Source organism: Acanthaster planci, linkage group LG18, assembly GCF_054643075.1.
Source record: "Acanthaster planci isolate LZ-2023a linkage group LG18, COTS_SCS, whole genome shotgun sequence".
Lineage (NCBI taxonomy): Eukaryota > Metazoa > Echinodermata > Asteroidea > Valvatida > Acanthasteridae > Acanthaster > Acanthaster planci.
The window spans coordinates 1,958,886-1,976,915 of record NC_141794.1 but is presented as its reverse complement, the minus strand read 5'-3'; the positions used below and the strand labels follow the sequence as shown (position 1 = coordinate 1,976,915).

Here is an 18,030-nt window from a genome sequence, read left to right as displayed (position 1 = left end):
GCACATGCATGAACATACATGGATGTTGAAATGAACTTTACCCAATGGAGGTTTCAATAAACCGCGTCATGAAGCCGCTTGCGTGTCCAAGGTTTGGTTTGGGGATTTTTTCCTTCATCTGTGGCGGAATTGGGGCCCCGCGAAAGATGCAAATACTAATAATGAATAACTAACCAGCAAAAACAACTCATTAAAACTTTATCGGCATTTATATGGAATTTTGTTTACCCTAAATAAAGGACGCAATAAAAAGTGCTCCGATATCGATAGCTGACCGTACTCACTGACGCTTGGGTTTCTGCTACGAAGTCAAAAGCGCTTGCGTGTGAAAGATTATATTATCTTGATAATGCCTCAATCCTGGGAAAATTGCCAGGGAAAGGGAATGGACCGGAAGAAAAATGGTTGTAATCGTCGTATTTATCTGATATACCATACTCCTGCTGCTCACATTGTACGGCGATTGACAGCGTGACGACGGTGTGCCCAGGCAATTGCCTGCGCCTGGTATCTAGCAACTGCAGCGGTGCTTCGTTATAAGTAGGGCCTATAAGCCTAGCTCAGTCATTTTCAAGTAGATGTGCCGAAGGCGTAGTAGTGTCTCTGTGTGATAAATTTCCATTCGGACTTGCCCTCCATCACTACAGCAACCATGCTGAAATTGTGGGTACTCGGCCTGCTAGCTGCACTTCTGCCACACGGTTTGTTTTATTCCGTTTTTAGATCGGTATTTTTTTTAAAGGAACAGAGCAAATATCTTTAAAAAATATATTGCTTGCCGACTTCAGTTCAACCCATTTTGCCCCAAATAATGAGGCATCGTCACGTCTCAAGGGATGGTCAAATGATTTACGGTTTTTAAACAGTCTCTAAACCATGTCCATTGAGCTTGACGAAATATCCGGCATGTAAGAGTAACCCCGGGTCATCATCGTGCCTGGACTTGTTACAATGTCGCACTCTAATTAGTAGTGGAAAGTCGCTCCTGAAAAACTTGATTTGAGCAACCGGCAGACACGAGTGCGGTTCACAGTGGCCATTAGTTAGTGCGCATTAGCGGGAATTCGTCCAGGAACACGAAGCAACGAGAGAGCTGGACTCTGTTTCGCGCAGGCTGTTTGCAAGAGTTGTTTCCAAACTTTTGCCAAACACGTTTCATGGAACTTGGAGATAGCTACCTAATGATTCAAACCAAAGATGTTCGTTATGAGCAGAGCTGGGTTTTAGTGTCGTATATGTTTCATTTCTGCCGAAGAAGACTTCGAAAAGTGGAATTTCAGAGACCTGTTCAACGACTTTAAGTTTCTCCAAAAAAAGTAATCCTAAACATCCCCAGTTTTGTATGTGAAAGTCATTTTTTTCAACTTTGAGATTCATTTACACATTACAAGTTAAGGAATTTCTACAGCAGCTATGAATGACGCATATTAATGCATTTGGAGGTTTTTTATGACAGGTTTTTTGCGCCATCTGTCCAGCCTCTCAGTAGTGGTACGTTTGGTACAGTACGCCTCCTACGACTGATTACGAGCATTACCACTGACTTCAGCACCGTACTAGATGCTACGCGATTCCTTGTCAAAATTTCCGATCTTGACTTCACGCCTGTTTATACCAAAACAGCCTTCCATTACAGTGAAAATTTGAGGTCCAATTTTTGTACAACTACACGGTCGACCGATGACACAAAGTACATACATGGTCATGTGTGTTGGAGCACGAACATACGACCACATTGTATTTGTATGCATGGTCTCGCATGCGTTTTGTTTGATTCCGACGCCTTTGAATATGGTAATCGAATACATTAATTACATGGAAGTATTTTATGTCGCATATTGTCTGCATTTCGTAGTGTTAATTCACATGAAAGTACAGGTACATGGAATAATGTTTATCAAGTTTTTTTTACTCTGATGGTCGTGCGCACGAATTCATATTCCCAAACATTATTAAAGACACCAACCTGTATGGCCATTGCCCTTGTTTGTTGTCAAGTGTGTACAAACTTGTACGAGTGACTGGAAAAATTTGCCTAAATGTATTTTCCCTGAGATATTTGTCAGTATGCCAGAAACATTAAAATTACCCGAACCCAGAGGCAACCTTGTTGGTGTATGTGAATGAAGTCTTCAAGCATGATTTCAAGCAAACCTTAGAATTAACCTAGGCTAGTTCCGACTTTATATCTGTAACATTTAACATTGTAATATTTCGGGTCCTGCTGTCGCCTGTTCCTTGGTAAATTCATACAGAGCTTAGTTCCACTTCAGTTCGTAAGTGACTTCGTTACGAAGGCGAACGCGCTACGATTTGCAGGCTCCCATTGGACGATCGCTGAAGTTGCGCGTTAACTTCCGGTTCCATGGTCCCACGTTAATGGCGATCATTTTGTGTATGTGCAGTGCATGTGCAGTGGGCGTGGTTTAAACAGAAGTGACGTCACACTTACAAACTGAATACCATACCAATAGATACCATCACATGATCACTTTTTGTAGGCCCTATAATTTATTCACCCATTATGTATGCACACTGTGTCTTCTATGACTTGTGACATACGCCGTCTATTGGCCTTGATAATCACCAGCGCTTTTTTAAACAGTCAGGCTCGACGGCATGATACGACGGACAACACGACACGACGGCACGACAGCAGCACGCGACAACGCGACGGCACGCCGCGACGGCAAGATGGGACGGCACAACGGTCCCCGGTTGAACTTGCCCTTGAATTCAGTGACAGCGGCAATCTAGACGCATTCTACATTATAACTCAGAACATCCGCTCGAAAAAAAACTAAGGGTTAAAGGTCAAAGATTGAAGGGGAAGTGGATTATTAAACCGCCTTCAGAGAATATGGATTGCGTTGAGGTTGTCCGACGACACAAGCTCACAAACGAAGAGAACCCTGGGTCATACCAAAGTTGAAAATGGCAGACAGTGAACGGCAGGAAGGAGTGGGATTCATAAGTATTATTCAGCATGGCCTTTCCGACGTGCTCCTCGCGAACTAAGCTTGCTGTCGCGTCTGCAGTAGTTGTCAGCCTAATCGTGTTTGTGATACTGATGTGCTACGCCGCTGGGAAGTTCCAACACGGTGAGGGTGCCATCGGTGGAACTCAAGGAAAATTCGCAAAGGTTGCGACTTTCCATCAAAAAAGGACAAACGAGAAAATCATAACGATAAATGTAGTACTGCGTTTGAGGGTTTTGTTTGTTGATAAACGTGTTTGGTTTGAATATACATAGCGCGGTATGTGGGGCTGATTAACGATATATAATTCAACATTTACGGATAAGAAACTAATTCTCTTTTGTCCTTAAGATTTTGTACTTCCTCTCTAGACGCAGACGCAGCCTCATCTTGTCTCGGACGATGTGGCGATGGCTATAGCAGCAGCCACACCTGCCAGTGCAATGACGCCTGCAGCAATTATGGCGACTGTTGCAGCGACTACGATGTGTACTGCGTGGCAGGTACGGAAAATAGGTTTTTCTGCTCCTTTTTTGGGGAGCTGATGGTTCTTTTTTCCTCTCTTTTTTCCTCATGATTTACATGCAGCCGCTTCCCACTTTGATTGAGAGAAACTTCTACTACACCGTTTCTTTATGCGTAACTTGAATACGTGAATCCTGATTCCTTCACTGATGTGCAGAGTTGCACTGACCTGAGTCGAGTCATCGACTCGGGTCAACTCAACACAATGTTTGGCAATTCTACTCGACTCCTGACGGGTAAATGACTCGACTCGAGTTCTGCATAAGAAGGCACGACCCGAGTTCGAGTTGATTAGACTCGAGTCCCAAATATAAAAATAACTTCCTTTGCGAAAATATATTTGGAATGACTTGTAGTGCTGGTTAAAAATGTTCATGCTATGTGCTATCATCAAGAGCAAGATGCCGTATGATAACATGTAGAAACTTTGACGTAAATTTAAAATGCTAAAAAATGACTTTCTTATTTTCATTAATCGTTTTGTGTTCAATATTGATGACTTGATAGAGCTATATATTTGACTCGACTAGCCTCGACTTTTTAAAAACTATAATGACTCGATGCGAGTCACAAACAATTAGTGACTCGTTACAATTCTGCTAATGTAGCACTGGGTCACTGGCAACTCAACGCTTCAAATATGTGCTACAGTTTTTCGGATTGTCTGCTTCCTCGATGTTCGTCCAAAATGCTAATTAATTTTCGTGAAATTCAAATACAACCATAATTATAATTAATAGCGGATTTCGACTTTTTACACATAACACATTGAAAAAAGAAAAAAATACCCCGCAATTACTCTTGGTGGCGCTATATTCAGTGAATCGTTATGCTATTGAAGGATTACCCTACAAAATCTTAACTCGGACAATGTTGATCCTCGAGACCAAATTTGTTACTCTCCACTCATAACGATTCGAAATCGACTTCCATTTTAGTTTGAAAAAAATTCTTATCAGTGAACCTAATGAACCTGTCTGTGTCCACCGGAGGGTATCAGTGGTTTTGTCAGTGACGTATTAAATAGGCCTTGAGAACGGCGGGGGCGATTTTTTTACCGAATGTCCAATTATATCCGAATTATCTCCTCACCGAGGCGTTAGAACCGCTTCTCAAGTGTCGGCACTTTCAACGCCCAACTAGAAATCCTCCCCCGAAGGGGGATGGGACAAGTTCCTCCCTCCCCCTCCCGGCTGGCTATGTAAGTTAATATTCTGCTTACACCCTGTATAGATTCCTGCGCTGGCAAATGCGGTGCGTCTTATGACAAAACCTTACCCTGCCAATGCAACGACCTCTGCCCCAACTATGGCAACTGCTGCTCGGACTACGACAGTCTATGCACAGGTGGTGGCACCGGTAATCACCGTTTTAGAAGTTCGCTTTTGGTAAATGGACTGCTGCAGACTTCACTCTAGAGGCGTATCCAGCGGAGGATAGGGGGGGGGGAGAGCAAGAGGTGGTGCAAGTTGCTCACCCTTGGGACTTCTTGCCAACCTTTCGCTGGGGAGGGGGTGCAATGAAGATTCTTCATGGGTAACGACATCTAGACGGTCGTCATTTTTTGGAAAAAAAAATCTCTTTTGCTCCTTTGGATCCAAGATATGGATAAGCGCCTGCTAAACGTCCGTTGAGGTCGCTATGTCGCCATAACGAAGCTTTGCAAAATATGTGTATTATTTTAAATCCATATGCCTTTTTGGAAACCACTGAACAAATTATGTTAATTCAAGCACTTTTGCGCAGAACAAAACCAAAGATTCGAGCAGTTTTTAGTTCTTAACGATCAATGGAAAAATATGGATTTTACCACTTGTAATATACGACCATGTACGAAAACAAGCTTATGTGGGAATGGTGGTTTTGTTTTGGGACATCAATTTTTGTAATTGCTATAATCGTCTCCATGAATTTCAAAAAAGATGTTTGTATTTCCGTATTGTATTGATAACACTGTTTTTTCCCTCTGGCCCCACTTTTGTTTGCCACGGTTCTTCTTACCTTGATTCTTCATTCCAGTTGTAATCAATTTACTTCCATCCTCAAAGTCTTGCTCATTTGCCCCTGGGTTCTTTGATGTGTTTGCTCTGCTGCTCTTGTCAGAGTTAGTAACAGGCTATGCTACTCGGTGATTTAGCCCCAGGCGTGCCTGCTGACATCTCGGCGTTTGCCACGGCTATATGGAAGGCTGACACCAGTCGGGCCACCGTGGGCACAGATATAACGATCAACTATGGCAATTATATCAGTAGCTCATCCTCTACGACGGACGTGTCACCTAACAGGTGAGCTGCACCTGACATGAAGACTTGGGGAAATAGGTAACGACCCTTGGGGAGGGAGAAATGAACTGTTGTCGCACTCGACCTCAACATTTGTTGCTGAAGTTCCCCTTGAGCAAGGGAACGGGAAACAGGGCTGTCGATATGGGGAGGGGGGACTTCTCTCGGCACGCTAATGGTTCCTGATAGGGTCCGATCAACAGATGTCAAAGTATCACGTGACAATACGCTTTCCCCGAGATCGACTGCCATTACAGTATAGGTTTGAGTTGTCAAAGCGATAGCTGGTCGAGCTTTGCAGCTAAGTTTCACTCCAACAACGTAACTATGCAGTTTTTATCAAATCATATGTGTCGTGTTTGCATGTGATAGAGTCGTTGTCGTGCCGATCCAGCCCAGGTGCTGGCTGCTCGTTTTTTCTTGTGCAACATAATTTTGTCATTCATCAAAGCTTTGAGAGTTTGTCTGTAGATAGGCCTACCTAAAATGCTGCGCGCGGCACTGCGATCTATCCTTAACGGCAGGTGTCCGAACGTCCGATCACGTGGGTAAATGGACGTACCCTAAGAGCAACTGGGCGACCAAAAACGCGTATATTAAACATGAATAAGCAAATGGCGGGTGGTATTCGGGAGTCACACATACAAAAGAGAGAGTTCATATGCTACATATGATGTTACCGCAAGCAACTCGACTGTGCATACCCACCATACAAACCTTTACATGTTACATGAATAGGCAAGGTCTGGTTCTTTGCCTTCTCCGCCCCGAGATTGTTAGAGGGACTAGTCAAGTTTCACACTACTCTCAATTCCACTTCGCATACGGACCCCTCTGTTAACGGCTTGAATCCCATCCATCTCCGCCCCAGACTCTTCACTTCCATCGACCCGGCGATCCTGACCAGACCCACCTTCAAGGCTCTCATCAACCTCTTCGATAACTACGTCACCAGTCAGGGCACGACTGAGAGCCGGACGTCCGCTGAGAAGGCTGAAGAAGACGCCTTCATGGACGCCATCTTTAAAACCGCGGTTATGACACAGGCGTACAAGTTCGTGACGGCGAAAAGTAAGCTCTCTCAAGGGTCACAAATCGCCATTTCTCGGTTTCTTTGGGCCAACCTTGAAAATGTTGTCAGCCTTTCTGACTAAAAGTGAAAAAAAAAATAATGATTTTTACAGCGAATGAGGAAGAACTGTCGTGTTGTAGTGACATCATTCCTAAACAGATTTGTCCAAGCATTGCAGTATGAAATTATAGATCTTATACTTCCATCTTAATTCACCAGGTTACAGTTATCTGTGACCCCAGAATTTAGCAACTGAAAACATTTCTGAGAGAGGGATTGATGGTTTCTTATTGCTGTGCACATCAACAACAATGAATCAGCAAAGAAGAGAAACCTTAGTCCAGGAAAATCTCCAAAAACGCCGGACTTTTTTGTGTACGAACCAATGGAAAATTATTGAGGCTTCTTCCTAAGATGACATCACAATTTTGCTCACAAAAATGGAAATTCTCGTTAGCGTTAAAACAAAAAAGGCGTTAAAATACCATTTGAAACAGTGAAACCAAAGTTGCAAGTAAGGTTTACTGAAGCACCAAGGTACATTTTACATGTTTGTAATCAAAAACATCGATTTCAACTACCCTCTAAAAGTGTGCACTTTTCTATGCATTCAACCAAAATTGCAGTGTATGAGCGTTTTCATACATGGAAGAAAAGTACAAAGATGCAGAAAAATTGTGTCGAAGAAAAATTCAATGCAGCTACACTTTAATAAATTCCCGCGCTTAATCGTGCGGAGAATTTCAATTCCCGAGGACTATATCACAGAGTAGCCGAACACTGAACACACGCGTTGACATTTTCTTTTCTTTTTCAAAACAATGACTAGACTATTTCTCTGGAAGTCTAAGCCAGTACAAGGATTTCGTTCGAGGACTCCTCTTCAAGCCCTACACCCGCAAAGCCACCAGCGATACCTCGGGCTTCGAGCACGTCTTTGTCGGCGAATGGTCCAGCAGTAAGTCGGTGTCCGGGTTCCACAACTGGGTGCGCCTGTACCTGCTGGAAAAAAATGGCCTCGCCAACTATCATGGGTACTTGAATAAAATACAGGTGAGCCATGACTCGACCACTGGTCCAAACTCAAGTTCCAATGTCAGTAGAAATCCAAGTAAGCTACTGATAATCACGAGCGGATTTTGTTTAAGGTCAACATTTTCGCCACCGAGCCTATTTATTTGAGTAGATTTGAACCACAATATGAACCCAGGGCTGTATCAAGAGAGGGCGCAATTTTCCTAGCAACAGAGGATCCTTTGGTGCATTTCTAGGAACTGCAATTTGCTGGTTCACAAACGACTATGAAATGTACACGTTATGGTTGCGTTGCCACCAATTAAGCATGAACAGACTTTTAAAATTCTCAAATAGCTAGGGGACTTCGTATAAAACCGAGGGATTGAAAACTAGAAATAAAAACTAATCCCAAAAGATGGCTCTGTTTTTGTTGCAAATTTGAATTACAGCGGCTGGTGACTTTAGGGCAGATAACTTAAAATAACTGACAGACGATAATAGAAAACCCGATCCATTAAACCTCGTGGAGCATACATGCACGGAGAACGCACGGCAGAAGAAAATTAAAAGACGGGAATACGGACATTAAAATATGGGTAAAGGATGGCAAGGAACTAATTTGAAACAACATTTAATTAAAAACTTAAACCAGCAAAGCAATAACTTAAAACTAAGGAAATCTAGTGTTTTTTTGCAACTTAAACTTCTCATGCAAAAACACCGTGAGTTTTGGACAAGAAAAAGCATTAAAGTAAACATATTTACATTAGTACAGCACAATTATACAAAGAATATTAACAAGCCGGCAAAGACATGTTAGGCAAATCAATTTGGCCGAGCATAATTACCTTAAAGAGCCCAAAACAAAGACGAGAAAGATAAGGCCACGCCCAGTCAGTGCCACGGCTAAAGGAGCACAGTCGTCGGGCCAAGCACCGCCACGACTGGCGCCAGAACAGCCCAGCTCAGACAGGTAGGTCGGTTAGGGAACCCCGAGATTCGGCTTCTGCATGGAGCCACTCCGGGGTCCACGGTCCCACAGCGCGCAGTGACAGCCTCGGCCACCGTCAGGCGATGAAGAGGAGCAGACCGGTAGAAGACGGCGCGGAGGTGCTGACCCAACACTGGCTATTTTGGAACGCACATGTTAAGGCATATTAAAAGTCACTCACTGAGAACGAAACAAAATAATGACTGCGGAGTCTTCTATAGGATTTAAAAGCGTGCGTGAATTCCAAAAATACCTTTTCGGGGAGACACACATGATCAAAGAATTTGGATCAACTGGGATCGTAACACATAGTTTCTGATCAGAGCAGAACGAATCAATTCATTCCACCCCTTCTCTATTCTCGGTCGCCTAGTAGTCTCTAATTATACTGAGTTGGTCCTTCCTATTTCGAGCCGTCGAACCCGCTGACCGGATTTCCGACATGTGGTCTACCTGCATACCTAATAATCATGAGTTTGGGGCCACACTGTCAATTTAGGAAAACTGCAGTCTTGCTGGTCAGTAGTCTTCAGCCAAGACGGCAGAAGTCGAGAGCGGACTCAATCGAGCACGTGCTGCGCGCGCCGATTTTTATTGCGCCCTCTTGTGACTTCATTTCACCAGTCGACGGCTCGTTCTACCGTCTTGGTAGAGGGCGCAATAGAAATCGGTGCACGCGGCATATGCTCGATCGAGTCCGCTATAAAGTTCCTTCCGTCTTGGTACAAGACTAGCTGTTCAGTAACCTTGCTATCCAGCAGTGTGTATGAATAGTAAAAATAGTAGTCTGACTACCTTGTTCTTGTGAGGTCATCCGCGTGCGACTATCCTGTGACGAGTGAAGATTTTTTTCTCCTTCGGCAGAATGGCATTGTCAAGTTCCAGTTCAAGTGGTCTAATCGAGTCAAGCCAATCACCTCCATCATGATCGGCGGCAGCCCCGAGTTCGAAGTGGCCATGTTCTCCACCTGCTTCCTGAAGTCGCCCAACGCCTTGTGCAAGCTCAAGCTCAACGGAAGCAGCGCCAATATCCAGACCTACGACTACAAGGGAGATGACGTGTTCGGCTCGGCGTACTTTGCGGCTTAAATGTCGCCACTCGTCATAAGGGGGAAGATGCAACAAATGGTCGGACAAGAAAATCTGAGGAGATTCAAAGTGCAAATTGCAAAAGCTAGATTAAGAAACGCCCCGCCTTCTAACATTTCGCCCGTCGTGAAATTTGTTCAGATGAGAAGAACAGTTTCACTTCACCATCAGAATAAAGATTTTACTTAGAGTAGATTGATCACTACAAAATTTCTCGAAGACATTCGATTTTCCTGAAATAAGAAACTGTCTGTTCTCTGAACTCTGACGGCAGGTTTACCGCATAACGCAAGTTTAGCTCACCTACTTCTGAATGATATGAATAAAGTTACTAGCTTAGTCTGCAAGCACAACAGTGTCGCGACCCCCCAGAACTCTGTTCAATGTCATCCTGGTTAAACGTGAAATTCACCCAAAATCACGCCCCCTCTTTGTCAATGAGAGAGATAAGAGGGGCGTTTTTGATGGGTTCACGGGTACTAATAAATATAACACGGGTTGTCCAAGAGCACGTTATCGGTGTTCAAACCGATAATGTGCAACATGGGTGGCCACCTTGGTTGCCAGAAAATCCTAGTCTCACGGAACTTCATTCAAGGGGCCGACTGTCGCACAGCTAAAAACCACAAAGGACTATCCGTTACGCTACTTTTTAATAATGATTGTGCAACCTTAGATTCACAATTTAGTGCGCCACCTAAAGGTTGTCACGGAGAGGCCTTTTCTTTCCAAAATAGTCGACAGAGTCTCATTCGCCAATTGCGTTGTGCGTGGGAATTTTCAATTGTTCCGAATATTTGTCTTGGTTGAAAATTCAACATTCCTTACTGCGAATGGGTGTTAGGTAGTCATAAAGATGGTTTTGGGTGCGCTCAATCGCAGCAGCGTGTCGACCGTAAACTTGAAAAGTGGCCAGTTTGTGGCAAGCTGTTGGTGGCGCACGGTAATGTGAATCGCCCGTATTGTCTCATCTCGTGATACAGCCCAACTCAGCCGAAATTCAAGGCCGTAATAAAACTTGATAGTAGCATCACCGCACTGGTGCATCGTGCATGCCTAATTGGTTACCTACACTGAAAGATGTAGTTTTTAATATATTTAAAACCATCCACGCTTTCCCGGACAACTTAGGACGCTGTTGTGATGTTGTAGCGGACTGCACACAATGCATGTTTACGCTTTTAGGCACTCCACGGCTGTTTGCATATTGATAACCTGTCTTTGTGAGGAATGTTGGTTAAATGGCCTTGCCAAGATGGCGTCTTGTTAAACATACTCATGAGGATGACGAGCAAATAAATGAATTAATGCAAATCTAAAAAAAGACCTTTCCAATCTTTGCTCATCTCTAAGCAGACTTGTAAAGTAACTTTGCCCTTACTATGTCATCTAGGGAAGACATTGGGTGCATATTTTTTTCTGTTCAACTTTTAATACTCAATGAAAACAGATTTTCACAGCAAGGGTTGATTGCTCTCTTATTGGTATATTCTTATACAACAGTGAATCACCAAAGGAGACAAAAGTCAGTCAAGCTAAGTCTTCAAAGATAGGACTTTTTGTGCACAAACCAATTTAACATCAAGGCTTGCTTCCTGGGATGACATCACAGTTTTGCTCATGAATATGGACATATCATCAGCACAGAAACAAAAAATGCAGTAAAATACCCTATGAAACAGTGAAACACAAATTGAAAATGACATTAACTGAGACACACAGGTGCATTTTGATGGCTGCATTAAAAACAATTCCATTGTAGCTACCCTTTAATGCGTCTTGTCTTGCATAAGTCATTTGTGGTATTATGAGTTGCATGTTTATAAAATCTGTCCAACCGTCGTAGCTAGATGTTACTAGTGGAGGCACAAAGGGGGCACCAGCATCTTATGAGGGGGCACCAGTTTCAGTATGTGGTTTTTTAGGGGGCAAGCTATTGTTTTAGCCTTGATCAATATCCATTCATCCGTTTTCTTCGGGGGGGGGCACCTGGTGGCACCGGGGATTTGTGGGGGGCACGTGCCCCCAGCCCCCCTGTGGTTACGCCACTGCTGTCCAAACGCCATTCTGCCAGGCACTTGTGCCATGACATTCCTGGTATTAATTACTTCAGCCTACACTTCAGCATTCGCTGTCTCTAACAGAGACTTTGATACAGGTAATGTTCAGAGAATGAACTTCAATTCTGCCGTCTATAAATAAACGAAAGGTCAAGCGTAAAGGTAGAAGTGTTCAGACGGGCTACGATATCTGAACTGATCTGACAGCACTTCTGCGTCGCTCGACACCTTGTTGTTCTGCATTAGGGTCTCGAATTTTGGGTGAGTTTTTTTAATGTGTAAATTCCCTTGTTTGAAACATGCATGGCACGCCCCCCCGGAAAAAAGGCAAAAGCAAAAGGTCTTTTTGGAGGGAAAAGAAATAGACCACAAATGACCCCCCTCTCATTATGTATATAAGAAAATAAAGTTGGCTTCTTGGAGCGGGCATGGCCCTCGATGGCCTCCTTGATCCGCCCTTGAATGTATGTAGTGTCAATGCCAACTTCTGCATTGCGGGATGGAATCTTGGAAACATTACAGTCTCACTGTTTCTGTCATTTGCGCCATTTGCAGATTGTGTTGCTAACGAAGGCCACCATGAATTCCGCACTCTCAGCCTGGACTCTCCTCCTGATGTTGATGTGCTTTTCAGCAGCACCGCTTCCGACAGGCTGCGAGGAGACTAAGCAAGACTTCAAAAAATACAAGTTTTTGTACTACTCCTTCGAGAAACTTGGAAGTCACGGCATGCAGCTCAGCCAGTCGGGAAAGGTCTTGGCGCGTCAGGGGCACGACGTGTTCTTCCTGGTCGGCAGCGACGGGCCGCGGGCGCCCAAGACAAACGACAACGATCTCTTTTCCTTCATCTTCTTCCAGTCTAACTACACGACGGAGGGCCGGCGCGACGTGTTCCGGGAACTGTCTCACTACTCCCTCTCGGGAGAGCTGAGTTCTGCGGCGGGGATAGCCCGCTTGATCTTGCGAACCCTCCGGACCGGTAAACCGTTAGTGATCTATCTGCTTATTGACGAGTGTGACGCCTTGTTGAGGGATGAGAAGACTATGGCGAGACTCCGTCGTGAGCAGTTTGACATGATGGTCGCGGATGACTTCTCACTTTGCAACGCGATCGTGGCAGAGGCACTGGACATCCCTTTCGTGCAGTTAGCTAACTGGTGTGCCATGCCGGACAAGTACGGGCCCTTGTGAGTATTTCACTGGTATTTGTTGCTTCTAGATATTGCACTCTTCTGCCAAGCACCAAATGCACATCTCCTTTGCTGCGCCTCAAGCGAACTCCTTTTTCAGTGACAAAACTATATATGGCCAGCTGTGGAAATACGGGCGATTCACAATAGTGCGCCACCAAGAGTTTGCAACGCATTGGCCAATCACAACGCGTGAAATCTGTCGACCCTTTCCAAACGCGCATTGGGTCGACAGATTTCGCGCATTGCGATTGGCCAACGCGTTGCAAACTCTTGGTGGCGCACTATTGTGAAACGCCCGTATTCGCAAAGTGCGACAAAATCTCGAGCAAACATTAAGAAAAATCCACAGAAATAAATAACACCTCTAGTGACTGGTAAACGAAAATGTCCCCCTCTTTACGGCTGATGAAGCAAAATGCGAGTTCTGGAAACCGGCTGCCAACACAAAAGTAGTCAGTGTTTGTACAAAATGTCTACAAGCACATTCAAGGGAAATCTTGGGAAATAGGAAAGCTGGGCCTTTTTCCACTTCCTTGTCAGAAAGGCCCAGTTTTTAGTGTACTAATGCCTTTTAAGTCCTCGAAATAGTTTGGAAATTGTCAATTTTTTTGGGGGGGGGGCAATGCTGATGGTTTCATACTTCCCACAGGTCCAAGAGCCAGACTATTGGAATCGCTGTGTAAGAGCTCAAACGATGAGAACGTTTTGTGCTAAGACTACTAGATTTTTGCTATCCCTTTCACTCGTCCCCAGGGCTCATGGGCTGGGAAAGGTGAAATGCCTTATTAAACGTCACAGCAACTGATGCGCAAGGCACTGTGGGTTACTTGCCATCCTATACTCCACGCATGTACATTTAGCGCGCACGTGGAACTGTTGACCCGTGTTATAATTCAAAACAAACGCTATCCACTAGATGCTCTAAAAATTACACCATGCATTTTGCCTCCATTGAAGCCCCGTAAGGGAAGAGCAACACTGCCCCATCTCTTTCTCTCGCAGGTTCCGGGTCCCAACCGATCCGTCTTACATTCCGGCCCATCAACTCGGATTCACCGACCGAATGACTCTGTCGCAGCGGGTAATTAACTACATTTTCCACTGGACAAGTGAATACATATTTTCCGATTTCCCCACGCGGTACCAGCAGCTTAAAGTGAAGTACAACATTAAACCAGAAGTTCACATCACCGAGTCCCTCATGAAAGCTCGGCTGTGGGTGTTCAACATGAACTATCCGTTAGAATTTCCCCGACCGATGCAGCCGAATACGCTCATGTATGCCTCTCTAATTGGCGGGAAGAGAGAGAACTACACGGTAAGAAAGTAGAAAAGGAAGTGGCATATACAGGGCGCATGTAATGTATTATTTCTGTTTGGGGCTTTTGTGTTCATGCAAATCGAGGTACTCATGGGCAACAGTGGGATATACCATTCGCAGGAAACCCCCGTGCAGCAACTGCTCAGTTATAAGATTTCAGTAAACTCTGGGATGGAATATCTAATCCTCTAATCCTTTTCTTGAATGATTAATTGTTCTTCTCTTAAATATTTTCAGTGCAAAACAAGATGTAACGTTCACATTTTTAACGAGAAAAATACAGAGTGTCTTTCTTCAATGGCATGAAAGCAATTGTGCCCTCACTGGTCAAGAAAAAGATCGAAAACTTTAATTTCACCTTTCCGATAAAAAGTGGGGCTGGTTCCCTAACGTATCAATAATATTGGCAGAAGGTAACCAGCAATCCTAAACCTCAAGTGTGACGTCATGCCTAGATAAAGATGTCCCTTATAGTTTAAGGTGCACTTACGTTAGCTTTTAAAAAGCATAACCAGACAAGTGCAAAAGCAGAGATCAATATGCAAAATGAAAACAAAGAAAACTTCAGGCACCTTTTTAAAATTGTAATGCGACGACTATGCCAGGAGAAGCTATTTCTATAGGCCTTATATCTGCCAATGATATGCTCCCTTGCAACAACTACTGTCATGGTCGGGTTCTTGAAGGCACGTCCAAACATGAGTGTTTCTGTTATTTTTTCTTACCTCCAGCTCCGGGATGATGTTGCCAAGTTCGTTGACGAAGCTCTGGCCGGATTCGTCATATTTTCCCTCGGTTCCCATGTCGAGGCGATGGAGGTCGAACAGGCGCAAATGTTTGCCGACGGCTTCGCGCAGCTGCCCCAGAAGGTCCTCTGGCAATCCAACATCAACTTCACCGGTCTCAACCTCGGCGAGAACACCAAAATGGTCAACTGGATCCCCCTCTCGCAGCTCTTGTGTAAGTTGAACTGAAATAAAACAAGTAAAGTGAAGAGACCCGTAAAAGTCGAGTGTCACCAAGTCTGAAATCAACTGCTAGAATCCCAATGGTACTCAAGAGATGTGTCACAAAGAGGCGATCTGCTTAACCTAACAAGGCCGTAGGCGCATATGGAAAAAAAGACAGAGAATAAAAAGACAATAGCTTGAAGAAACTGACGCTGGTTGCCAAGAAAACAACTCAAATGCAGGCAAAGGCCTCGGATTAAGCATTCAAATGCAAGGAGAATCAAGAAATTTCAGTGCTGCGTAAAACATGTATATGACAAAAGGAACGGCTCAAGACAAGACGAACGGCTCATGTCCTCCACATGAGGCAACTTAAAAGGCAAAAAGGAAACAAACAGGATTCACATCAATAAACAGAGAAAAAACATTTGGAAGAAATTGAGCTCCTTTGGAAATCTCTCGTTGACATTTGGTTTTTCTTCCATTTTGTGTACAGCACACAAGAACGCCAAAGCGTTTGTGACTCAGTGTGGGATCAACAGCGTGCAGGAAGCGTTATGGGCCGGACTCCCGATCGTCAGCATACCGCTTCTACATGACATGTTTGACAACAACGACCGCGCCGTGGCCCGAGGTTTCGCCCTCTCTCTCGGCGACATTACCAGCGTGACATCGGACAGGTTACGGGACGCCGTCGTGGAGGTAGTTAATAATCCAAAGTAAGTTGTCCCCAGGTTCAGTTTCAGTCACGGAAACAGGTGTCGCTATACGGGGATGAGGGTAGGGGTGCCACACCCCCGGGCCAGTTTTGTCGGCATAGTCATGGTTGGTTAGGAAAGAGTAAAGAACGAAAGTTGAAGGAAGGGGGTTTCTTAAATGTTAGGTCAGGGAATCAGATGGGAATCAGTCTACCATGTCCGTCGGAAAATTTCAAGATGACTCCCCCGTTTACAAGAGTTTATATAGCGACGCCTGTGCAGCCACATTTAAACAGTACGGGCTTTTCCTAGAGTTTGCGACACGTTAACCAATCACAATGCACGAAATCCGTCGACCCAACGCGTGTTAGGAAAGGGTCGACAGATTTCACACTTTACTATTGGCCAACGCGTTGCAAACTCTTGGTGACGCACTATTGTGAATCGCCCATATTCCAAACTCACATGAACTTCCTCCATCAAAAAATTGCAATTACAGCCACCAATGGCAGAACAGAACAGACCCAAACTAAGTATACTCGCAAAACACACTTCAAACATCTCGTAGGGAAAAGTGAAGCTCAGAAATAAAATCCAAGCTCAGGAACGCGTGACAACATTCCCATGTACTGATGATGTCACGCCGTGTTTACATGTCATGCGCATTCCTGTGGAGCCAGTAGGGTCCAGGGTCCACTGATAGGTAAGCACACATGAAATAACGTGCGGTGTCATCGGTACAGAGGTCTATTGGGATCCATTCTGTCTTGCTTCCTTTTTGACTCTCAGGTACCGCAAGAACGCACAGCATTACTCCGCGATTCTTCGAGATCTGGTGAGAATGAACCCTCCAGCGGAGACCATCGCGAACTGGATCCTTCACGTGACCAAGTTCGGCGGGGACCACCTCCGCCCGGCCGTGTTTGACCTGAACTTCATCCAGCGTAACCTCATCGATGTTTATCTGATCTTGCTGCTGGTTTTCGCTGTCATTTGTGGCGCAAACGTGTTACTCTGGTACACGTGTTGCAGTCGGAGACGTGGGGGACGTCGCCCCAAAAGAGATTAACCATCCGCTTGGTGCTGTCTAATCTTCTTCCCATACCAAAAACTTCTATTTGGAGAAAATCTGTCACGTGACCAGTTCCGGTAGAGAAAAATTCGTGTTCACCTAAATGAATTTTGTTAATTGAAACAACGCTTTTCAACCAATTTGTAATTTTTATTTTTTTTGTTAGAATTTAATGCCCACAACCACCCCCCCCAAAAGAAAGGATTTCCAGATTCCCCTTTACTTCCGCTATAAAAAACCGCTTGTACTCCAAATGATTTTTGAAGAAGCACTCATTAAACGCAGTACCTTTTCTAGAATAAGCTGAATTAAGCTACTAGGCCTGTAATCAGTATGAACTAAAAAAATAAAATCTTTCGCTCAGTAACAGCAAGGATTGAATTATTTTGTGTAATAATTATTCACGTCCAATGATTATCTACCAATGCTTTCCTATACCAGGACATTGACTCAAGCAGGTTACATCTACTGCTTATAATACGGGCAATTCATAATATAGTGCGCTACCAAGAGTTTGCATTGCGTTGGCCTATCACAATGCGCACAATCTGTCGACCCAATGCGCGTTTGAAAAGGGTGGACAAATTTCGCGCGTTGTGATTGGGCGACGCATTTCAAACTCATGGTTTGTATTCTGTGACGCCCGTATTTGCATTGCTTAAGGGAATATTCTATATGCAAAACAGACGAAAAAGAATGGGGTTTCCTTGTCATTTCCGATGGAACGGAAATTTTAGTAAAATGTCCTCTTTACCCGACGAAAGAAGATACTTTGCGAGTCT

The 18,030-nt window shown here is 44.3% G+C and overlaps 2 protein-coding genes across 4 annotated transcripts; both read left to right on the top strand.

The window, feature by feature from the left end:
• Positions 1 to 465: 465 nt before the first annotated feature.
• Positions 466 to 11,727, top strand: LOC110979898 (uridylate-specific endoribonuclease D-like). 3 transcript variants are annotated; one of them, XM_022236065.2, is made up of 7 exons: positions 466 to 701; positions 3,350 to 3,481; positions 4,737 to 4,862; positions 5,641 to 5,788; positions 6,657 to 6,856; positions 7,687 to 7,910; positions 9,730 to 11,727. In XM_022236065.2, the coding sequence occupies exons 1-7, from the start codon at positions 653 to 655 to the stop codon at positions 9,952 to 9,954; spliced, it is 1,104 nt and encodes a 367-aa protein (XP_022091757.2). In that variant the 5' UTR covers positions 466 to 652; the 3' UTR covers positions 9,955 to 11,727. The 3 variants fall into 3 exon arrangements, with proteins under 3 accessions (XP_022091757.2, XP_022091749.2, XP_022091767.2); XM_022236057.2 differs by lacking the exon at positions 466 to 701 and adding an exon at positions 2,851 to 3,101; XM_022236075.2 differs by lacking the exons at positions 466 to 701; positions 4,737 to 4,862 and adding an exon at positions 2,855 to 3,101.
• A 419-nt stretch (positions 11,728 to 12,146) lies between these two features.
• Positions 12,147 to 17,621, top strand: LOC110979981 (UDP-glucuronosyltransferase-like). The gene is made up of 6 exons (XM_022236207.2): positions 12,147 to 12,275; positions 12,570 to 13,201; positions 14,210 to 14,525; positions 15,260 to 15,488; positions 15,975 to 16,197; positions 16,966 to 17,621. Exons 2-6 carry the CDS (start codon positions 12,594 to 12,596, stop codon positions 17,243 to 17,245), a joined length of 1,656 nt encoding a protein of 551 aa, XP_022091899.2. The 5' UTR covers positions 12,147 to 12,275; positions 12,570 to 12,593; the 3' UTR covers positions 17,246 to 17,621.
• The last annotated feature ends 409 nt before the right edge of the window (positions 17,622 to 18,030 follow it).

What these genes read in the sequence shown, in the direction of transcription:
- LOC110979898 (XM_022236057.2), top strand. Translation starts at nt 2,987, where the DNA reads ATGGCCTTTCCGACGTGCTCCTCGCGAACTAAGCTTGCTGTCGCGTCT. An exon ending in ATGCACAGGTGGTGGCACCG is followed by an intron (nt 4,863 to 5,640) that starts GTAATCACCGTT and finishes TCGGTGATTTAG; the next exon opens with CCCCAGGCGTGCCTGCTGAC. An exon ending in CAAGTTCGTGACGGCGAAAA is followed by an intron (nt 6,857 to 7,686) that starts GTAAGCTCTCTC and finishes AACAATGACTAG; the next exon opens with ACTATTTCTCTGGAAGTCTA.
- LOC110979981 (XM_022236207.2), top strand. Translation starts at nt 12,594, where the DNA reads ATGAATTCCGCACTCTCAGCCTGGACTCTCCTCCTGATGTTGATGTGC. An exon ending in CCGGACAAGTACGGGCCCTT is followed by an intron (nt 13,202 to 14,209) that starts GTGAGTATTTCA and finishes TTTCTCTCGCAG; the next exon opens with GTTCCGGGTCCCAACCGATC. An exon ending in CCCCCTCTCGCAGCTCTTGT is followed by an intron (nt 15,489 to 15,974) that starts GTAAGTTGAACT and finishes TTTTGTGTACAG; the next exon opens with CACACAAGAACGCCAAAGCG.